The sequence below is a fragment of the Lepidochelys kempii genome, chromosome 11, assembly GCF_965140265.1.
Source record: "Lepidochelys kempii isolate rLepKem1 chromosome 11, rLepKem1.hap2, whole genome shotgun sequence".
Classification (NCBI taxonomy): domain Eukaryota; kingdom Metazoa; phylum Chordata; order Testudines; family Cheloniidae; genus Lepidochelys; species Lepidochelys kempii.
The window spans coordinates 17104335-17127643 of NC_133266.1; the positions used below are offsets into that span (position 1 = coordinate 17104335).

Here is a 23309-nt window from a genome sequence, read left to right on the forward strand (position 1 = left end):
AAGGCTACAGAGCAGACTCATAATATCTCTCTCTTTCCCTCTCTAAGTGGTCTTGGGGCTACTACATGGGACAGAACACACCCAGGAGGTGCATGAGTTACACTATGCATTCCTATCTAGAAGAAACATGCTTGCATTTTGTTTAATACTGAGAATGCACATAAAGCTGCAGAGAAAAAAAAACTGCACATCCCAAATTGTTTCATAAAGTAATTACCTGTTTAAAAGTTCTTTCATAAAACTCTCTTTTGCTGAATATGTGATGGTGGAGGAACCACTCTTTTGATAATACCTAATCTGGCCAGGGATGTCTTGTGAAGCTCTTGTATTCTTTTTGCCTTTCAAAACATCATCTAAAATGTCACCATTTTCGGTTTTCTTATTAAATTCATTTTCTGCTTCATGGTGTTGGTCAGTTTTCTTTTTATCTTTTTTTTTCTCTGACTTTGCCTGCTTATTTCCAAAACCTGAACCTTTTGCTTCTTTCTTTTCTACCTTTGTTTTAGGAACATCAGTTTTTCTACCATTCAGGGCTGGGAGTTTACTCTTACGAAAACCAAACCAGCTAGCTATAGAGGGCCCAGTCTTTTGCTTCATCTCAGCAGTGGGAGGCTTGTTTTGCCCTTGACCCTTCTGCACATTTTCCTGGATACACAACATGACTTTTTCTTCTATTGTAGGTTGTACAACAGATGAACTTAAAGCACTGGGAACCTCACAGTTTTCTGATATCTTTAAAGAGGTTTCTTGTCTCTGTGACTTGCTTGCTTCAAGTTTACGAGGATATTGTATTCCATCCAAGTTTTGAAATGATGAAATTTGTTCTGTTGGAATAGTTGGTGATGACTCCAACTCCAATTCTGCTTGCATGATACTTTTTTTGTTTAGTGGATGCTGTTTAGAATTCTCACTGCTTTTTTCATTGTGGACAAATATACTTGGTGTATCTTTCTGAGAAGGTGATTCGTTTCCCTCACATTTTGAAATGCTGTGAAACAAGTCCACTTTTGGAGATGTTCTGAATGGTAGTCTGCTTGGGCTACCATGCTGACTATTGGAACTACTCATGCTTCCATCAGAAACTTGTCTAGAATATAAATTTTCTGGGACTTTTGAAGTATCTGAAAGGGTCTCTGATGCCATTGCTAACCCAGGAGTGGCCTTGATTTGGAATCCTTCCATGGTAGAGTTCTGTCTTGTTAAAGAATTTCCTCTTTCAGAAGTGTTAGTAATAATCTGAGTCCGTACTTTTCCTAGACCTTCTGTCACAGGGATAGCTGGCTTTTCCCCTGTATGAATGCTGAAACTTTGACTACGGGCCTTTGCTCCATTCATTCCCAGAGCCGGTTTTAAGTATGCTTTGTTACTTGAAGAAACAGATCTCTTAACTAATTTGTTTTCTAATCCATCTCCTCGGTCTACCATAATGCTGCAGTTTTCAGGTGAGTGAGGAGATGCTGTATCCATAGTAAGTCCCATGGAAAAAATATCTTTTATTTCAGGATCGGCCTTAGTGACTCTTAATTCCGTACCCATTGTTTCCATGGTGGTTAGACACATGGATTCATCCTGCTTGTACTTACATGAACTCACATTGCTTTTGGAAGCTGCATTTATACTGTCTTTTTCTTGTTTTCCTGGTACAGTAGAACTCTTCCTGAGGAGTTGGGGAGATTTTACAAGTTGTTTCGGTCCTACAGGGAGACGGGTTTTCAGTCCTTTCTCATGAGAGTTTTGGACAGCATTTGTCATGTCACTGCCATGAAACGATAGTGGCAATGAGGAACGGTTAACATGAGATAGAAGAGGCTCGCTACTACTTGCTGTGTGACATTGTGGAGATGTGGGCAGACTGTTTGGCATTTTTTGTGGCTGAGGCACTCCACTGCCATTGTATAGTCCTTTTTTGCCTGAATACGTGCTTTGTGAGGAAACCGTTTCCAGTGACACACAAGCGAGAGAGAAAGTCTTAGCTGTCCGTAATCCTGGGTTAGAAAACTCCTGATTGCTGCAGAATACTGCCTGATTAGAGGTTTTTGGGCTAGCTCTTTTTGTGAAAACTTTGGAAGGCCCCGGAGAGTTTCCAGGGGAGCTGTGGGACTTTTGAAGCATGTTTTGTGTGCTCATTTGTCCATTCTCTTGAAGGTGAACTAATTCAATTTTGGCCATGAGAGGTGTATTTTTTGTTAGCATTTCACGATTAGATTGATTATGAAAAGCAATAGGGTTTGCAGTTCCTTTTAAGGATGATGATTTAAGAATATTTCTTGCTGTTTCATTGGGAACAGTTGCTCCTGGCTTTATGGATAAAGGTGGAGAATGTTCATAATTTGGTTTTATCAACAGTGAAGTTGACCGGCCTGGAGGAGGGGGTGGTGATGGGGATTGGGTTTCTACAGTTGCTAAATCACAATGAATATCTCTAGTTGGGGGCTCTCCATAGTCACTGTGTTCTATAAGGTGCTGAGGCAATAATGGCGATCCTGGAACTTGACTCTTTGGATTCTTTCTCCACTCACTTCTGCCTGGATTTTTAGAATTTTGAGGAAGATGGTGCTTTGGAATTTGTATGTCTATTTTCGAATCCAAATTATGAGTTGGACTTTGTGCCTTTTTGAATCTTGACAGTTTCATAGGCGGCAAAGCTGGTGATTTTTCTAGGGTTGTTGGGCCAGATGATGAGGCTGCAGCAGACTCACTATCTGTCATCTTAATTTTCTGTGGTGAAAACTTATTTCTGCTGGGTATTTTAGTCAAGTTTTGCTTTTGATTGATACCTGCATGAACAGTGGAGATGGAATTGGCCTTATATGTTACATTGTACACTGGCTTCACTAGCTTTTGTCGTAGAGTATTTTGCAACAATGCTCTTTCAAAGTGTAAAGATTCACTGCATGTCATGGGGACAACTGTATTTTCATTCCCTACATTGTTCTGAAGAGTCTTTTTCTCTATTTCATCTTCAGGTGTTTCTAAAACAGTGTAGTTTCTAGCATCAGTTCCTGTCTGCGAATTAGTTATTCCCTGAGGTATAAATTCAGTGTATTCTGCATTGCGCCCACTTTGTGGTCGGTTGATGGAAAGTTCATTTCTAGTCACAGTGACTACTCCAGTTTGATGTGAACTGAATTCAATAGGCTCACCATCCTCAGCATCAAATATTACAGTAGTGCATTCTTCAGAAGAAGTCTTTTTAATAAGCTTTTGTTGTTTAATAAAATTACATGTCTTTGGCCCAATATCTGACTGAGCAGATACTTGTTTTTCCTCTCCATCAGTAGATACAAACTGAGAATTCTCCATCCCTGCAAGCATGTCAGAGCTCTTTGTATGCTTGTCAGTAAAGGGAGTTAATAACAACTCTGATGAACTTTTTTCATCACTGCTTTCTATATGTAATTCATCCATGACTTCATTGTCATCAGTATCTGAAAACTGTAAATTAAGGTCCTTCCAACCCAGATTAGCAGTGCTTTGATCTAGCTGTAGTACAGGCAGTTTAACATTTGTGCATGATTTTACCTCTGACTGAAAATCATTGACAAAACTAGTTAGTTTTTCAGGTCTTTCCTTTGAATTAAAATATGAACCTTTTTCTGGTAAACGTTTCCCGTTAGGCTCCCAACCAAATAGACTGTCAGAAATACTGTGGGTTAATTTATTACAATAGAGCCTGCCACCTTTGCTTGGTACTTCATGCAGCAATACTAAAGATGAAGATTCATCATCTGCATCATCATGTGAATCTGAATCATAAGTGAAAGTTTTGTTGTGCTCGATGCAAACGCTCCCTATTTCCATTGGCTTACAATGAGTTTGTTCTTCATGGCTGCCACACTTAATTCCAGGGGAATATATTCCTTCATTGGAGTTCATGCAATCTTTGTAACCCCATTTTGATATTACTGAAGATGGTTCAAATAATATTTTTCGTTTCTGTAACTTCTTCAGCCCTTCCAAAATGTGGTTTTCCTTGATACGAGTTGGAGGTGGATCATCTATAGGACTAGAGAGGTCGCTCGGTAGTGAAGAACCAATGCTTATTCTTTTATCCCAGCTTACAGATGACTGTTAAAAAAATAAGAATATGCTGGTAAGAAAAAAAGTAACACCTTTTATTTAATTGGTTATAAATTGCATATAGTATTAAGTCTCATCTAGACAAACTGCTATCTTTGGAATGGATGCTAATATTATTTCTTAATACAGTATTTCATAGTAGTGTGAAATGGGGAGTGTGATTGGCGTGTGTAAGAGAGAATGTGGGTAATGAGTAAGACAGAAAGAGAGCAGAAGAAATTTGAGTGTGAAAGAGAAAGGGAATGTCTGAATGAGAGAGAGATTGGGAAAGCAGAGGGAGATAATGAGGATAGTTGACCTGATTTAGGGGAAAGAGGAAACGGGAATCAATGAGGTAAGTGAATAAAGAGTGAGAACAGAGGATAGTGAAGGGGCTGCACTCATGCATGCAAACTTATGGTCAGGTGATCTGCCATTTCACATATGAGGGAAAAAAATAAAGGGAAGACTACACAGCATATATAGTAAATACTGCATATTTACATGAACTCCAGCACCACTATGACATGCTGGGCCCTGGGAGGAAACCCCATGAACCCTACTTCTACATTGAAGTCTGTGAGGTAATGGGGCCCTATATAGTACCTAAGACAGAGGTTTGTTACTATTGTTATTAGTAGTAGTAAAGAAGTGGGGTTGTTAGGCAAGTGGGCTTTGTATCCTGCAGATAAGAACTGTATTAGCAGCTCTTCTTGCCTGGATGTGACTCAGGCAGCTTAGAGACCCACCAAGCAGCCCAGAAGACAGCTAGGAAAGGTGATTCTTCTGCATTATGGACCATTTATGGGTCTTTTCTTATAACTGATGCTTGGATTTGAGATAGGAGAAGTCTATAGTAGGTCTTATGTTTATTGTTTGGTTTAATATGCTAACAACCAAAAATAAATATAGCAACCCAGAAAAAGATTTTATTTTTGTTAACCAGAGAGTTCGGTGTCTATTACTGAGGGAAATCCTTGAGCTCCCATACAGTCCCCAATAGTTTTCTACATGGAAATCTCCTCTTTTTGCCTTTTTCAACTTGCCTTTTTGAAAGGATAGGAAGCACAATACAACAGAAAATGCTTGAGTATGAACAGCAAACAAAAGTGCAAATTGAGCAAACTGTGATTTGCAAAGAAGAGCTAGAGATAGGCATAGCTAGAAAAGAAAAGGCAATTTTCTTACGGTGAGACAGTGTGACTGTGGTACTTTACTAAATTATAGCAAATGTATCTTTACGTTAAATATTACAGAAATTTCCTACCCTTCTGATTGCTTTGACTGTGCTCCCTGTGTCAAAGCCACATTTCTAAAATATAATTGGAAAAATTATTGAAAAATATACTATAGGGAAATATCTTCCTCCAGCAAGTTGATGGACTAGTTGTGACTTCACAAGAGTGTATGGATTCTACGATTCTAAATATAAACCATATTCACAGCGAAGGCCAAACCTTGATGTGATTTGCAAAACTTGCTTGGAATAGTTCTTGTTAAAATGTTTTGCATGGTTTTAAATGACTGTGATGCTTGCGAAAAGTGCTGGAGTGAATGTCCTGAGAAAATAAAACAATCCATTTAACAGTGGTAGAGGCAGTGGCAATGTGAGCATCTTTGTGCCTCAAGGCCACATCGAGAAGGACCATCTCAAAGAACGAGCAGGTAATTCTGGGCCAGATTCTCTTCTGTGTCTAGCTTCTCTGCCTGGCCCCAACCCAGGGCACAGTTTAGAGCAGTGTTGCTCTAAGATCTATCAGCGGGAAATGATTTGCCAGCTGAGGATAGCCAAAACGTAGAGTGGTCCAGCCATACCTTTTCCCCGCCAACACCACATCCTTTCTAACCTCCCTGAGTAGGGGGCTGCAGGGAGGGGAGCATAGGAGCCAGCTATACTGTTTTTGTTGGCATTGAGGAGCCTTCAGCAAAGGTAAATAGCTAGGGTGATGCTCCTTTTGTGCTGCTTGAGTAGCATAAAATTAGCAGAGCAGGACTGAGAATCTACCTCGCAGTCTTTGAACTCTAGAATGTTAAGTATGTTGGTGGTTTTTCTGAGATGATCAACTGTCTACTGGGTACTTTACTCACACCACAAACTTCTTCCACTGAACATATGTCTGATGGTAACTTTCAGTCACTATTTACCAGGGTTATATCTAGGGTCCTACCAAATTCAGGGTCCATTTTGGTCAATTTCATGGTCAGAGGATTTTAAAAATCGTAAATTTCATGATTTCAGATATTTAAATCTGAAATTTCAAGGTGTTGTAATTGTAGGGGTCCTGACCCAAAAAGGAGTTGTGTGTGTGTGGGGGGGAGGGGCGGGTCGCAAGGTTGTTGTAGAGGGGGTTGCGGTATTGCTACCCTTACTTCTGTGCTGCTGCTGGCGATGGCCCTGTCATCAGAGATGGGCGGCCGGAGAGCGGCAGCTGCTGACCGGGAGCCCAGCTCTGAAGGCAGAGCTGCCAGTAGCAGCAATGCATAAGTAAGGATGGCATGGTATGGGATTGCCACCCTTACTTCAGGGCTGGGCGGCCGGAGGGTGGCGGCTGCTGGCCGGGAGCTCAGCTCTAATGGCAGAGCTGCTGCCAGTAGCAACACAGAAGTGAGGATGTCACGGTATGGTATTGTCACCCTGACTTCAGAATTGGGCCCTTGACAGAGGTGAAAGTAAGCCGGTCCAGTCCGACATGGTGTACTGGTAAGAAAGCCGCTGATAACGGCAGGGGGAAAAAGGGGCTGCTACCCTGGGGCTCCAGCAGTGATTTAAAGGGCCTGCGGCTCCCGGCCACCACTGCTCCTGTGGCTGGAGCCCCGGGCCCTTTAAATCACCACGGATGCCCCAGGCAGTGGGGGTGGGCAGCGCTGAAGGGCTGGCTAGGGGATTTTGGCCCCTGCCCCGCCCCTTCTGCCAGAGGCCCTGCCCCTCCCAGGGCCCAGAGCTGCCCCCGCCCCACCTTGCCCAGGACCCCAGCCACCCTGCATACCAGTAAGTCATTTAAGTTACTTTCACCCCTGGTCCTTGGTCAGCAGCTGCCACTCTCTGGCCGCCCAGCACTGAAGGCAGCAGCGCAGAAGTAAGGGTGCCCTGGTATGGTATTGCCACCCTTCCTTCTGCGCTGCTGCTGGCGGGGCACTGCCTTCAGAGCTGGGCGTCTGGCCAACAGCCGCCGCTCTCTGGCTGCCCAGCTCTGAAGGCAGTGCAGAAGTAAGGGTGGCAATACTGCGACACCCCTAAAATACCCTTGCAGCCCCACCACCTGGAACTCCCTTTTGGGTCAGGACCCCCAAGTTGAGAAATGCTGGTCTCCCCTGTGAAATCTGTACAGTGTAGGGTAAAAGCACACAAAAGACCAGATTTCATGGGGGGAGACTAGATTTTTACGGTCTGTGATGCGTTTTTCATGGCCATGAATTTGGTAGGGCCCTAGTGATATCTGAACCTAAGAGTTGAAAGTTTCCATTTCCCAAATCCTTCACCCTTTACCTCCCTATTCTAGCGCCGCTCAAAAAGCCTACTTTAAAGTTAGCATGCTTACAAAAGGAAACTAAATGAAACATTCTTTCTGAGAAGAAACCTGGAGAAAATCCAAAACTGCCAAGAAGTTGCTGTTCAGAGAAGAAGCTTACCATTCAGTATGCTCAGTTAATACAGAGACAGGGAGAATAGAAAACGATTAAAAACAATATGAGCTCAACTTGCTTAACCCTTTGGCACTGGTGGTGGTGATGCTCCCAGTGTTGTGTGCTAATTCATCATGCATTAGGACTTTGCATTGAGGTAATTCAACAATTAGCGTCATGGGGCTAAACTTCCCTATATGATTCAAGCTGAAATCTCTCCAACTCTTCTATTTAAGGCCATTAGATCGCATGAGACCTCCTTTCCGATGTATTTTTTTTCTATGCATTGCAGAAGCAAACACTTTCAGTTCATAAGCCTCCTGCCTCCTAAACCATAACAACATTTTTTTTTAAATCTGCTAAATCTACCAAATTTTACCCTTGATTAAACCAAGGCAACCCAAATGAAGCCAGTGTGGTACAGCTTGGCCTCATGTGTAAATGCATAGACTGGTTTTGCATGTTGCACTCTGTAGGCCCTTGTGCCAGATAGCTTAAAGAGTTAAGGAGGCCTGAAGTTTGTTCGGACCTCTCACATCTGCACATTTGCCCCCACCAGACTCTAGCAAGTTCGATAATCATTTAAAGGGATGGGGGGAGAAGAAGAAGAAAGGCAAATTGTTCAGAAATTTCTGACTGCTCCATCTTGTTTCAGATGAATTGAGTTAATAAATGAAACAAATCAATTTGCTTTACCCTTTTACTGCACGTCTTTCCATCATTCCAAGTGTAGGAGGAGCCACTGGAATATTCACTGCAAGCACTTGATAGAGAGAGTTCACTGCTACTGCAACTGCTCCGGGGATATAGGCGACTGGGCCCTGTCATATTTATTTGACTCTGGCATTTCAAGGCAGGTATACTGGATTTCACATTCTGCTGGCATTCCTAAGACACAAGAAGAAATGCAACAATCTTATGGGTAAAACCAGATCACTTTCTCTTCTACCTGATTGATTTAGTTAATTAGTTTAGTTAATGCAAGTGTGCCATTTATACTTGCATAATATTCCATTAGGATCTGGTAATATTAATGAATAGATATAAAATAAAAAAAACAATTTAATGTTTAGCTTTATTAGAACAGAAAAAAATCTCAATCCCTCCAATTATTTTTATTTACTTGCTATGGCTTCAGCATTCTGCTGGTCTTTCTGCAAGAGTATTTTGAATCTGTGTGAATTATGCTGTAGATATTAGCAGCATGCTCCAGTAAGATATCACAAACTAAGTTATAAGAGTACAAGTACATCTTGACAACTGCATTATAGCCCCACAATGTAACAGATGAGGCTCCACCAACTGGACAAGGTAAATTAATTTAGTGTCCCAAACAGAATGTCCATTGAGAATGGAATCTCTCCATTACAGTCTAATTCTGGTTTCCTATCTAGTCCAAACCTTTGTCTAAGAAACTCTCGGATGCAGGACAATCCATCTTTGTGTCACTCTCAGACAGCTGAAGCCTCTTACTTATGCAATTTATTGACACTTTATGGCTGCCTTTAGTACTTGGGTAGTTATCGCCCCTCTCCAAATGCAATTTCAGCTGACTGTGACTAAATGCCAGCTTTGAGGAAGAGAGTAATGAAGAGCAGATAGCACGTTAGGTAAAATATTAAACCTTTGTAGGAGTATCTAGGATGTGTGTAATTTATATTCAAACTAGTTCTCTTGTGCCTAACAATGCTAGACTTTCTTTAACGTTAAGTGCCTGTACTGTTATGCTGTTATGATGATATCCTTGTCTGCCATATAGAATCAGAAACTTTTTTAATTACCAGGAATACCAAAGAGCAACATGACTACATTTTTCTGAAAGATGGCTTAGAATTTCATTAAAACTAGAAAATAACCTCACAACCAAGCCTTAAGCAATATTTATTGATTTCCATTCTTGTTTATAGCCTGATGTAGTTTTGCTTAGATGGGTGTTTTCACATTTATATCCCAATAGGATACAAACAAATCTAAGGTTATATAATACATGAGCGGCTGGCAAAACTGTCAAATAGATTCAATGGATGTATAAAATGTTTCATGGAAATCTTTGGAAAATACTCAATTTAGAGACCATTCTCCATATACTCTGTTCCATGCTGGGTTGCTTTTTGTGTGTGTGATTTCCCCCCATTTATTACTACAAAGGTTGTTTGGCTGAGAACAGGATTTTTATTGCTGAGGAGTTCCTCAGCGACTGCTGCTCATTCCTCAAGTGACATCATAATACTCTGTCTGTAACAAACCTAATTACAGGGCAAATCATCGCTCCCTGTCATGGACAAAACCCCATGATCAGAAAAATCAGTCAGCAGTAGCAACAGAGAGTTTCACCTCATGTCCTCCTAAGCAGTGAAAGGGGTGTAGAAGAACTGGTCTCCAAACCCTCTGGAGTGCCAGGTAATACACAGAGCACAGGCTTCAGCATTTCTGCAATAGAGTCCCTTGGCTTTCATCACTGGCATCATTCACTCCCTCTGCTGTCACTAGTTCCCCCTGCTATGCCTGTGTCCTCCCCTGCAGGTAGAAGGCATGGAGGCCAACAGTAGCATTGACTTCTGCTTATTATGGTATTTCAGCTGTGGAGCTAGATAAACATACAATGTTCGGTGACTGCACTCTGGGTTCCACCCCACATAACAGGCCAGACATGTCCAAAGTGCCTAGTGCCTGCCTGGAAGGACTGCTGTAGATTCTGGGGAAGGAGAGCACATAGCATGGTGCAGAGCCCTCACTCCCCTCCCCCCACCTTCTGCTGCTTTGGGAGCCTTCCCATCCCATCCCCTTTTCCCCGTTGTGCCTTAAGGAGGAGAGGGACATCAGGTCCTATGATTTCAGAATAAGAAGCAAATGGACATCTAAGCAAAAAGTATTTTCATGTAAATACTATTAATATTTACAGCAAGTAAGAAAACATGGAAAATATAGTGTGCATCCCGAGAATTCTCTCTGAACAGAACGTTCTCTCAACTTCCTCAATTTTAAAAGGAGGCTGGGTTTTTCTTCTAGGAGTTGTCTAATTTTTTTTTTAAATTCTGTTTAAAAAACCTTTAAAGATTATATTTATGACGCATTAATTATATATAGTTAACTTGCACACTGGTTAATTAATTTGAATTGCATAATCTGAGTTTTTTCCCCTAATCATGACTTCTAAACCATCACCTTTAATGAAATTAGAGTACAAAAGCTGTCTGTATGAGTATAATTTAAACATGTAATTGTTGTTAGGAAGAAAAGACAACTGACTGAATCAAACAATTGCAGAGAGAAAACTGCATACTTAGAAAAATCTAACCTGAAAGCTAAATTACAGATTGTATAGAGGGTCATTAACATCTTTTTGAACCTTTGAAACAATGGCTTTCCACTAAAATATGTATCATTATAAAGCGGATTACATTTCTGATGACACTTTTATACTTTAAGATGAAAGGCATAGAAAGGCTCAGTTTTCTGTTCTCATCTGCTTTATTTCTCTCTATCTTCATGTGACTTTTGTTTTTAAAGCTACTTTTCTCTCCGTCAATGAAACATGAAAGCCCTACTGGTTACAGTTTTGCCAAATAAGCACAAAGCTAACCCCCAACTTTAATTAAAAAAAAACAAAAAACTGCAGAGACCATGAATTTTTAAAAGTTCATACATAATATATCATAAAAGTAGGAAGAATAACATGGTACATGGGCTTTAATAAAAAGCTCCTTTAATAAAAAGCTCCTTGACCATTTCTCAGAGATTTTGAGATGTAATCAATACCCAAGAAGGTATATTGGGGACATTGTCAAGATTTATGCTTTTTTTGCACAGAGTGACACTTTCTGTGTACTATATCAACCAGAGACATGATATTGAATTTCAGAGACCAGAAGAAAGGAAAGTATTGTTATCTGTCTCAACAATTGTTCACCCATGACATCGCACTTCACAGACAAAAATGAGCGCTCCAAATGAGGCACTTAAAGACCGCACAAAGACTCACATGAATCTGAACACCAGTAGTTCGTGATTGTATCAAACTTCTGTTCCTTTCTACATCTGAAAGCAAATCCCCAGACGAGAGATCTAAGATGCGTGAATGCAGTTTCTGGCAGAAGAGAATGACCAAAGCATAAACATTTGACAAATATGCAACAGATCAGCATTTTAAAAATTCCAAACCGTGCAGTTAAATTTCAAAGGAGAATAAAACCCTGTGGTAAAAGAGCACTTGTCCTAATTTGAAAGTTTTCCATTTTACTGCTTACTGAGTACAGGACTTGATGCATGAAAATTTTTCATCCAAAGAAAACTGAACTTTTTCTCCCTGCGACTGTTTCACAACTTATCATGATTTCACATGTAATAATGACAAAGTAATATGACCCCAATCATATTTATCCATAGAGTTTGGCAAGTTTGCATTAAAGAAGTATAAAAATGAATGATGAAATTAACATTTATAAAGCAATCAACACATTAACCTTGTTTTATTTAGCAGTTGCTACAGCTTGAGTGAATGATTATAAAAGTGACCCTATTTCTAAACGGCATTGATCTTGTGAAGCCCTGCCTTGCACACATTTTAACTCAAAGTCATTAATGTCATCTGTTAGGAACAATTAATATGAATAGAAAATAATTGCACCAGGGAGCAAGGGACTCAGAGGATTTTGTGCATTAATATTCACATGCTGTTCAATTACACACTCAGTCCCTTATTTCAGTTTTGCTTGGAAGGCCTGCTAACCTGATGCCATTTCCCCCATATTAATCTGTACACTAATTACCAAGGCTTTCTGTATAGAATAAGTCTGACCTGTTTTAATTTCAAACGTATGATTTATTTGAATGCTGTTTCTTGACCAATGACTTCAAAAGAAAAAAATAGCTATATCTGCTCTCCAGCTGGTCATGTGAGCTAAGCTTTTTGATTACAGATATTTGGGATCTGATCCGCAGTCCACTGAAATATATGAAAAGGTTCCTGTTGACTTCAATGAGCTTTGGGTCAGGCCCTCTGGTAAGATCCTGCCACCCTCCCTGCAACCACAGAAGAATCAAGACACTGGAACTGCTCAGTTCATGTTGTGCATGGCTGTGGGTGTCGGAAAGGGGTGAAGGGGAAGGAAGCAAACCTGCCAAGAAAACTTGGAACCCTGGGTTACACTGTGCAGGACACACCCTATAGGAATGTGGAGACGATGCAGTGGGGCAAGGCAGTGGGCCCGGAAACTGTTTATCCATTTGTCCACAAATATTAGTGTGAGGGGGAAGCAATAGCTTGCAACCGCTAATCTTACCGCAGGCTTCTGCAAGCTGGGACTGAGGCTTCAGCTCAGCACTACATGCAGTGAGTGCTCAGCCTGCTTATCAGGCACTCACCTCTACAATGTCTTCCTCTGGAGAATGAATCATCCAGAAATAGACATCTCTTCTTCCAGCCTTTGCTGGTCACATCCAGAATTGCAGACTGACTTCTATTGCAGGCAATTTAGTACTTTTAACCATTAATTATTAATTGGGGAATAATTTTGCAGGAGTTACATATTCATCTAGTTTTCATTCAGTGTTTTGTTTTAACCTGTGCTATCCTGTTTCAATAAGACTAGGGGAAACTGTTTGAATGATGAATGCTCTGTATAATCATATTTCCTATAACACAATGTTGAATAGATGCCACATACACTTTGCATTCAGTATAGTTTTCATTATAAATATTTACTACACCGAGTGTACATGTCTTTTAACACAGTGTCAGTTATATCTATTCTCCAGTTATTGAATGTGAACCATTTAAAATATTGTTATTGTAATTGCAGGCTGATGTTTGCCCAAAATTTAAATACTGCCTAATTACACCTTTCCAAGCTCACAGGTTTACAATGAACTCAAAATTAGCCTTTAACTGAAAGTCTCCCAACTGTATAGTTGAGCCACCAGAAAATTCAAATTGATTCAGACACAGGAATCTTTGATGCGATGCAAAGGCGTTGTTAGGAAGGGCCCTTTGAAAAGGACGGTCTTTCCCCCAAAAAGACCAACTTCCTGCTCTCTCCTTGCAGAGGATTTTTAGTGCAAGTTTCTGTACTTAAGCCATGCATTAGACTGGAAAATTGAAGAAGTGTGAAGGGAATAGACACTAACGTTTATTTCCCAAGAAAACATACTGGAAATATTACTTCAGGAGTTTTACATCTTGAAGACTTGCTTCAGAGTTTGTCAGTCCCTAAAAATGTTTTGAAAATACTATTTTATTGTACAGGAGTTAGCAATATAGATGGCCGTAAATAAAGAAGTGAACAATATAATTTGTTATAACAATAACAGTTACATGAAACTAAGTACACTGCTATATCATCCTTGTGAAACATAATGCCAGCTCACTCAGCATACTGAGTCAGCAAGAAGAAAATAAAATCAGGAAGGAGAAAGAAATAATCTCCCAAATAACAACCTAAAATTAATTAAAAATAGTAAATTGTTAAAAGTTATATATTATTGGGCTCAATACAGGGGTAAATGGATGACATTTAATGGCCTGTGATATACAGGAGGTCAGACTAGGTGATCTAATGAATCCTTCTGCCTTAAACTCTATGAGCCTATAAATAATAAAAGTAAATCAGCAAAATATAATAAGAATAATAGAGAAGAAAGGAAGATCTATAATATCTCAAGATCTATAATACCATTACATATCTGTATCCAATAGACCAATTAAGTAATCATCATACTGGAAACGTTCACCATCATACAAATCACAAAAGGATGTGGGGGTTATAATGGATCACAAATTGAATATGAGTCATCAATGTGATTGAGTAGTGAAAAAGGCCAATATCACACTGGAGGGTACTAACAGGAATGTTGTATGTAAGACACAGTGGGTAACTGTCTCACTCTTCTCAGCTGGAGTATGTTTCCAGTTCAGGGCGCCACACTTTAAGACAGATGAAGAGAAATTGAGAGAGTCAGAGGAGAGCAACAAAAATGATGCAAGGTTTACAAAACCTGACTTGTGAAGAAAGGTTAAAAAACTAGGTACGTTTAGTTTTGAGAAAAGAAGACTGAGGGGGTAACAATCTTCATATATGCTAAGAGCTGTTATAAAAAGGATGGTGATCAATTGTTCTCCATATCCATTGAAGGTAGGACAAGAAGTAATGGGCTTAATCTGCAGCAAGGGAGTTATAGGTTGGATATTAGGAAAAGCTTTCCAACTATCAGACTAGTTAAGCACTGGAGTAGGTTTCCAAGGGAGTTGTGGAATCCCTCTCATTGGGGGTTTTGAAAAACCAATTACAAATGCCTGTCAGGGATGGTCTAGTGTACACAGAAAGGAAGCTTGACTAGACGACCTCTTGAGGGCCCTTCCAGTCCTACATTTGTAGGATTCTATGAAATCAGCTGTAACAGATACATATCCAGCAGAATGACCTACATTAGCAAAGTTTAAAGAAACAGAAGAAAGTTTGGATTAAGATAATTAAGGAAACAGAGCCACACAGCAATGAAACAGAAATTATAAAGTAAAATTGACAGGAAAATAATTTCCCCCCACATTCATTTATTTTCTCTAAGTGATAAAGTCAAAAAATAAAGAAGTATAATGTTGCTTATTAAAAATGTCAATACATTTACAAAATGAAAAAATATTCTACAAAATGTGACATCCCCCCCCACCGATGACTTTATCTCACAGAAGCTCCAATGACATGATGTAAACTATACTGTACTGATCACAGATGTTCTCACATGACACACTTGTTTACATCACAGCATCTGTGTAATGATACCTCTGTGCTGAAAATAATTTGGTTTTTAAAATATTGTTGATGCCCTTGGGGTTCAGCAGAGCAAAATAGAGTACAGAAGGAGATTATTCTTCTTGAAGTTTGTGTAATGTGGATAACTTCCATGCATGAACTTCCCTTGCCTGAACAGAAGAGGCCATCAGGTGTACACATGGCATAACCCTTATTGTCCTTGAACTGCTGTGGATCAAGGCACATGTGCATGAGAATGGAGCAGTCCTGAGCTGGGGAAATACATGTTATCCTCTCACCAGCCCCCATGCAGAACACTCAGGAAAGTTAATACAGCCTAGGCTGTATCATTTTTTCAGAAGTTTTTCTCTTTTTGGTTCCAAAAAGCCTATAGAAATAATACACTGTGAAACAGTTCTATTGCCCCATACCAGATAATGTTATAACCCCCCCAACCCCGCCCCCCAATAAACACTATGATTTGGTATCTAGTTTATTTAATAGGAGTTTCTAAAGATAATGTCTCCATTATGGAATTGGATCCTGTCGTCTTCTGGGCATTGAACAGAATGCACAGAAATGTTTTCAGGGAGACAGGGGACATCTTATACCTGTTTCTTGCAAGATTGGTGAGAGTTCTAATTCAAGCTAAATACTACACAACCAATATATTAAGCATGTATTCTTCATATGCTTAATTCTCAGAATGAAGGGGCAAATTATGTGTATGGAAACACTGAAAATAAAAAATGTAACATGGATTTCAGCTTTACACAAATTAGAGTTTACAAACACTGGCATATGGTGAAGATTGCCTTCCAAAGAGACCTGCAAAATTGGTCATGTATTGGAAGTGGGCTTTAACTAAAGAGCAAAGAAAGTGCACTGAAAACCTCAAAGATGCTTTAAAGTGTTTTCTTACGAAGTGATGCTATTGGAAATGGTTCTTACTGCAGATCTCACTGTACTTAATTATAATATTATAAAATGTTGGAACATTTCTGAGAACTGTACTCTTTTTTATCTACAAAAATGTATGAATTTATTATTATGTATAATTGTTAGCTATACTTACTTATTTCAGATCTTGGAAGGTATAAATATAATGGAACATTGAGAATTAAACTCCTGCTTTTCTACTAATTAATTACTGTGCTATAAACAGAACTTTATATCCATTGCAAAATACTGTTTAATCTAACTTTTCAACACACAAACAACAATATTTATTTATTTCCTATTTTCATAGTTTATAATGGCAATACTGACCTCCATGAATTTCCCCCTAGTTAATCAGGTGGGTTAAGGATTTGCATTCACCTCCTCTCGCTGTTTATGAATTGCCAGGAAATGCAGTGTCACAGAAATGCTGTTACGTTTGCATATGCCTTTTCACCATTCTTTTCATACTGACTACTGATATTACCTAGTGTCGTTTCAAGGGCAATGCTTGGTCCAAATTTTCAAAGTTCTTTTCCTCCCAATTCCCTAACAACTTCTTTATTATTTATCCTGACAATCTACCCTTACCTCCGACATATGCCATACCTCTTAATGATTTGGATCTGTGAAGGGTCCAGCTTTGTAGAGGCCCTTTTCCAGATGCCAGAGTGTCCACTGTCCTCTTTACCACTTTTCAGAGATCTCTTTACAAGAGTTGAAGCTCCCCAAAGAGTATTAATGGCACATGCATGTCTATTTCATAAGATGCCTCATCTGCTTTTGCTCCAAAGTGGAGACTGAAGTAATGCGACAAGTAGTTCCAATTTCTGCGGAATAAAATTTGGTCCTATCTTGTAGGCTGCACAGAAAAGGTCCAAAGCTATATCTCCCTAGTTTCTGTGTAACGAGACCATCAGTAGAGGATGAGGAAATAACAGCATGGCTCTCAGTAGCAGAAAAAGGAGTTCAGTTTAAAAAAAAAGAAAAAGCATTTTCAGGAGAATGAACATGAGGATTGGAAACTAACTTTTCTCCTGATCTTCTCTGTTAGGTGCCTGTTGCATTCTGAGTAAGTGTCCACATTTAGGATAGTTTCCAGCCCATATTTACTGGAAATAAACCATGAACCTCTGAATTCTGCATAATTGGAGTTAGATCTTTGCTTTTAAATGTTGGCTGGCTGGGTGGAATATTGTCTACAGACACCCTTCAAATGGCATAGAATACTTTGTAACAAACATTTGGACACACACAGCACCTTGGTCCTGAGGACACACAAGACAGAGCCGGATGCCAACCAGTCAATCTGCAGAAGTCTCCCTGTCCATCCCCATCTTGCACCCATCGATTGCCAGGGGAAAAAAGAGGATGGGGTACTTGTAGTTAGAGGCCATGGCCAGAGAAGTGCTGAGCCAAACCCTATCCTGGCCCCCTATTTGGGTGCAGAACAACCATGGGGCTGAAAAAGAATGACAAGCTACTCACCTGAGGCAGCTGACAGAACATATGATAGGTAGTAGATCCACCAGGGGCTCAAGTGGATAACTTCTTCAGCTCACACGTGCATAGCAGGCCCAGGTTTAAGCAAGTACAGTAAAAAATAGAGTAGGAACCTTATGCTATCTTAAAACAATTCTAATATTTGCTTGTGACTGTTTAACAATAACACCTTATAGTATTTGTAAGGCTGACTAAACCTTTAGATCATTAAAAGCCATTAATAAACCTTTACTCTGAGTCCCCATTTTTGGGCATGCAAACTTTCGTAATCTTGTATGACTCAAAGGCACCATAAAACTGATCATAAAGGGAATGCAAAATACAAGAAAAAATTGATGAAAATTAGCTCCATAATGTACAATCTTTTGTTCTTTCTGCTGCTCTGAGTATTGGTTCCAACAGGACAAGTAGCTAATGACAATATTTGGTGATACTTCTAAAGGTCTATTATGTGGAATCTGTGTCTTGAAAATGCAATGAATGTCTGTAGCCTTACCTCCCATGATATTTAATACTAACATCCACCTTATCAGTGATTCAGGTTTATTACTTTGTTCTTCTCTATAACCTAACTGGTAGATTTAATAAAATTAGCTTGCCTTACAGTTTGTATCTGCAGAGTTGCATCCTTATTTTCCCGAAGCTTCAACCTTATAGTTGCTGTTTTGTTTTCTATCCTACAGTAAATGAATCCCAAGATATGAAATGCCTCATAGTGATAAAAGCAAGCAGTTGGGGATTGTTATTTATTGGTCTTACAAATAGCTGTTTGAAATGTAAGGAACAAAATTACAAGCTTACAATATTGCTCAGTATTAACAGTGGGGAAAGTTATACACAAAATAAATAGTAAAGGATTAACTCTAAAACATAGTTCAGTAAGCCAAATAATTTCTTAGTATAAAAAAGAGCTTCTAGCTATTACAGAGAATTCATTCAGTCAAGTGGATTTTATTTTGATTTTCTATTAATCTAGCAAAAGTATTTCCCTGGTCAAGTTTTAATTTGTTTATTTCTGATTTTTTCCCCCTCCTGTCAGGATAAAGCTGTTAAAAGCTAAGTCAGGAGATACAAAAGATGCCAGACTTTAAATTCAAACCCACCCTTAATAGTGGCTTGTCAGCTTTGCTGGCAAATCCTACAGGCGAGTTTACTGAGACTTAACTGACAACATTCAAGACAAAGTACAAGGATGTGATATTACAAACGTTTGTATGGAAGATTAGGGAGTTACAGCTACATCAGAAAATCTTGTTAACAAAGCAAATCCACCACAAAATATAAAACAATAGTTTTGTGTCTGCTTCAGATTCTACAGGCTTGTTACACTTTGTTGTAATCAAGCCTTTCAAAGATAGGCAGAAGCAGTGAATTAGATTCCAAAAGTACTGAGAAAGTTGAAAGCAAAAATTCCTAAATGTCCTAGAGTGTAAATTGTGAGGTATTAAGCACATATTTGATGCATAAACATAAATAGCATAATCTCTCTGTATTCTTCAGTTACTATAAAACTAAAATTATTCCTCTTTCAAGTCCTCCTAGTTTTATTAATTTTTATAAACTGCTTTAAATAAAAGCTACACTGACAGATTTAATGTAATCCTCTCTGATCCTTGCTTTCATTTTATAACTATATCAGTGTTTTCAAGTCTTGAGAACTCCAAAATATTAGTTCTTATTTTAATAGCATTAAGTTAGGAGTGTGTAAATACTGCAGCAACGATAAAATCAACTAATTTGTTTTTTTGGGAAAAATATGTATAAAGTTCCCTATGGTTTATAATTATTGTAGAGTCAACATTTTACACCAATAACCTGGTAATCAGCTAGCCAGAAGGTAAATGATTAATGCAATTAATTATTTCATTAAGCTCACTGAAGACTCCTTGCGTATTTCATGACACCATCTTTCCTGCAAAATGCATTCTGAGGTGTTCAACCCTCCTATTAAATATCAATCTTCACTTTCTGTGCTCATTTGTTTCACATAAAAAGCAGTAAATACTTTTCATAAATACTTTTCTATTGATCTAAAATGAATGAAGTAAATTTTCCTCCCACTTTACTATGGGATGGCCAAAATCACACAGATACAGCAAGTTATGTGTATATGAAAAATTGTAACACAGAATTCTGCAAGTTATGACACCTTATCTTTTTTATTAGTCAGTTTCAAAGACTTTTCATTTACATTTCAGCATGGTCAGAATCACTCCAGAATATCATTTTATACTTCTAACTTTTATGACAAGGAAAATCTATACCATTTATCTTTTATGACCTGCCTCACAGAAGATATTTGTACTTTAACACAAAAAGGCAGGCCTGCCTTTTATTCTGTCAGGGTGCCCAAGTGCAGTACTTTAACATATGAATGTGAACAGCTATGCTATTGCTTAGGTTCCATCTATAAAATATGCACTGTATAATATAGAAGTTATTTGATTACATACTATTAATTAATTTCATCATGTGATTAGGTAGCTTATATCAGGATAGCCAGTAATATATCATTTATAGTATAATGTAGTGTTGGCCTCTGTCTTCGTGATTCTTATTGTTTTAAACTTCTTTTCACATTCACTTCCTGACTCTGTCACTAGAACCAAAAATCATCTAAAGGAATTAGGCAGACCTCAATACGATCTTGTTATTGACATTTATGTTGATCGATGTTGGCTCTTACAGAATTGGAATCTGCAGATCAATTCTCTTATTAGATTCTTTCTCACTGCTGCCATGATCATTTTATCACACAAGCTGCTGCTATCAGATGCTGTTTTATCACTTTATAATGGGATAAGCTAAAGCTTTCCTCCAGCCTAGAGTTAGAAATGAAAACGGTCTTGAATCTCAAGATCACTTATTCAAGTGTTCAGAAATATCCTAATCATTGTGTATATTTTAAAAGTTAATTTAAACTAAATTCACATGACCCCCACAAAATTATTTCCCATGCTAAAATTCCAACTTATTTCCAAGGGGGAAAAAGGTTAAATAATAAGGGCTTAGAGACTGGCACAAATCTCCCCACCTCCTCTTCTGTATTTTGAGTCAAGGCAGTAAGTGAGCCTAGGAATGAAGGAATTTTCAGGAGAGATATCAGGAACAAAAACTCTGATGTCTGGAATGAAAAGAAGCACATAATTCTCTTTCTCTCTCACCCACACAAACAGAGCACAGGACAAAATGTATATACAAGGATTGTTGCAGTTTTACGTCTTTAAAATTTGTAAGGATAATTATACAAAATGCACATGTGGCTCTGCAGGAATGGCATTCCAGCTCCTGTTAAGAGAGGAGTTCCTCACATTAATTTAAATCTCTGATAAAATAAATTAGCTTTTTTATTGTAGGGTTAAACTATGAGACTATGATTGTTATGTATTACTTCAATCCAGGCCTTAATGGTATTTTAGCCCTGTGGTGGGCAAACAGAAACTATTTCAAGCCTTCCAAAGGCTACTAAAACATGTGCAGATGTCTGGAAAATTAATACTATTATCTAACTCTAACCTTTTGCCTGTAGGAGGAAAAGGAGAGACAAGGCTCATGGAAGATATTTTAGATCAATACATGGCAACAGAGGAAGGTAAGCACTGCTTTGCTAGGAATTTCAGAGGCAACAAGCTGGTGTCCCAAATAAGCATTATATTACATATTTTCAATAGATTCCTTCTTGCATAGTTTTAGCTGAAATAATTCATTTATTCTATAAAAAACCAGAAGAGATAAGCATCATTTTCTATAATCTTCTTTCACTGCAGTTTCTCAAAGTCCAGCATGTTAGACACTGAAAAGATTAATTTATTTACATGACAAGAACATGAATTTGTCAGCGTTAATGTTGAACAAGCCATCTTTTCCTTTCCCAAAATGTTCTGTATTTTGAAAGATGTTTTTGTGTATCTTATAGAAATGTCACAGATGGTGGGGCAGGTTGGGGGTGGAAGGCAGAGTAGTAGCAGGATTTACACAAAATGTCCTCATTCCTACTTTCAAGACTTTCATAACTTTTTAATAAAAGTTCTTTCTCCAACACTGATCAAAATGCAATGTTTTCTGCTCTGGAAAAGCAATTCCAAATTTTGTACATTTATAAAGGTTCTGTTAAAAAGCCTTAGTGGTCTGGACGGAAGGTGTTTTATTGAACACTTTTTCTTTAAAGCGTCTTTTGGAGGATGGGCAAACTGGTTTGGAAATAATCAAGGGCAGTCACCCAGCTGGTGTAAATTGTCAGCTTCACTGCTTCTGAATCTTTTTGTTTATTTCTATAAATGAAGATTCTGAAGTATTCAATTAACTCTTTTCTCCCCAACTTTTTGTTAATGTCCTTGAAGTCCCAACATAGAGTGAGAAAACCTAATCTTGTGGAATTTCCAGCCCAAGGCTAACTACCTCATGAAAACACTTACACACTTTCCCAAAATTACAGGACAATAAACATGTGCAGGGTTGAACCATAACTTTGCAAACCCAAAGCCTTGAATAAGCACCCCAATTTTGGCTGTTTATCTGAGCCAGACCCAAATTCAGCATCTTTAAGATTTAATTGTCCTGTTCCAGTGGTTCTAACGAGAGATTTATTCTATAGATTACAGGTCTACTGGATTAAGCAAAGAACTGGGACTCAGGAATTCTTGATGTTTAGGCTACCCTTGTTTCAGGCTGCTGTATGGACATGAGTATGTCACTTAACTCTCTGCTTTCCCATCTGTAAAACAAATATAGTGATACTTATCACAAAGGAGTGCTGTAAGTAGAGCTGGGAAAATAGTGGAAAAAAAACGATTTTCTAACTTGTTCCCTAAATCTGATTCAACGAAGCAAGGTGTCTTTTTAAAATTCCCTTTTCCATGAACATCCAAATAGCTGGGGTTTTTCCCCCCTCAGCTTAACGATGGAGTTTCTGTTCGTGTCCACAAGTGTATTCAGATGCAGATATGCACACTCACACCAGAAGTCTTTGCTTGATGACCCCATGTATAAAAACTGGCTTTGAGGTTTTGGGCACGAGAGTATTAGAAGGAAGAGACTGGGGGTTATGTCTACATTTAGAATGCTGCAGCAGTGTCTCAGTGGAGACACTACCTATGCTGACAGGAGGGCTTCTCCAGTTCGTGTAGGTAATCTACCTGCCCGAGAGGTGGTCGTGAGGTTGATGGAAGAATTCTTCCATTGACCTAGCACTATTTACACCAAGGGCTAGTTTGATATAGCTTCCTCCTGCAGGGGTGTGGATTTTTCACACCCCTGAGAGATGTAGCGATACCGATGTAAGTTACTAGTGTAGACCAGGCCTGGGAGAGTGAGAAAGCCAAACCAATCATTTTTAATAAAGAGCGTAATCACCTAGCAAAAGGAGAAGGATGAAGAAAAGCATAAAGGGGCATAATCTAAACAGCAGGTTTATTTTTTGTTTTCTGAAATCTTATT

At 38.8% G+C, this 23309-nt stretch overlaps 1 protein-coding gene across 22 annotated transcripts in view; it reads right to left on the reverse strand.

The window, feature by feature from the left end:
• Positions 1–23309, reverse strand: part of NCKAP5 (NCK associated protein 5) — a 624519-nt gene that overhangs the window by 84712 nt on the left and 516498 nt on the right. For 21 of the 22 annotated variants that reach the window (XR_012154214.1, XM_073305277.1, XM_073305278.1 and 18 more), the window contains 3 exons: positions 11666–11770; positions 8380–8571; positions 218–4068 (listed from right to left, as the gene is read on the reverse strand). Coding sequence is in view for 21 of the 22 variants with exons in the window: in XM_073305277.1 (XP_073161378.1) it covers positions 218–4068; positions 8380–8571; positions 11666–11770 (4148 nt within the window). In the remaining variant the exon portion in view is untranslated. The remainder of the gene's footprint in view (positions 1–217; positions 4069–8379; positions 8572–11665; positions 11771–23309) is intronic. The other variant, XM_073305284.1, reaches the window with a different exon arrangement.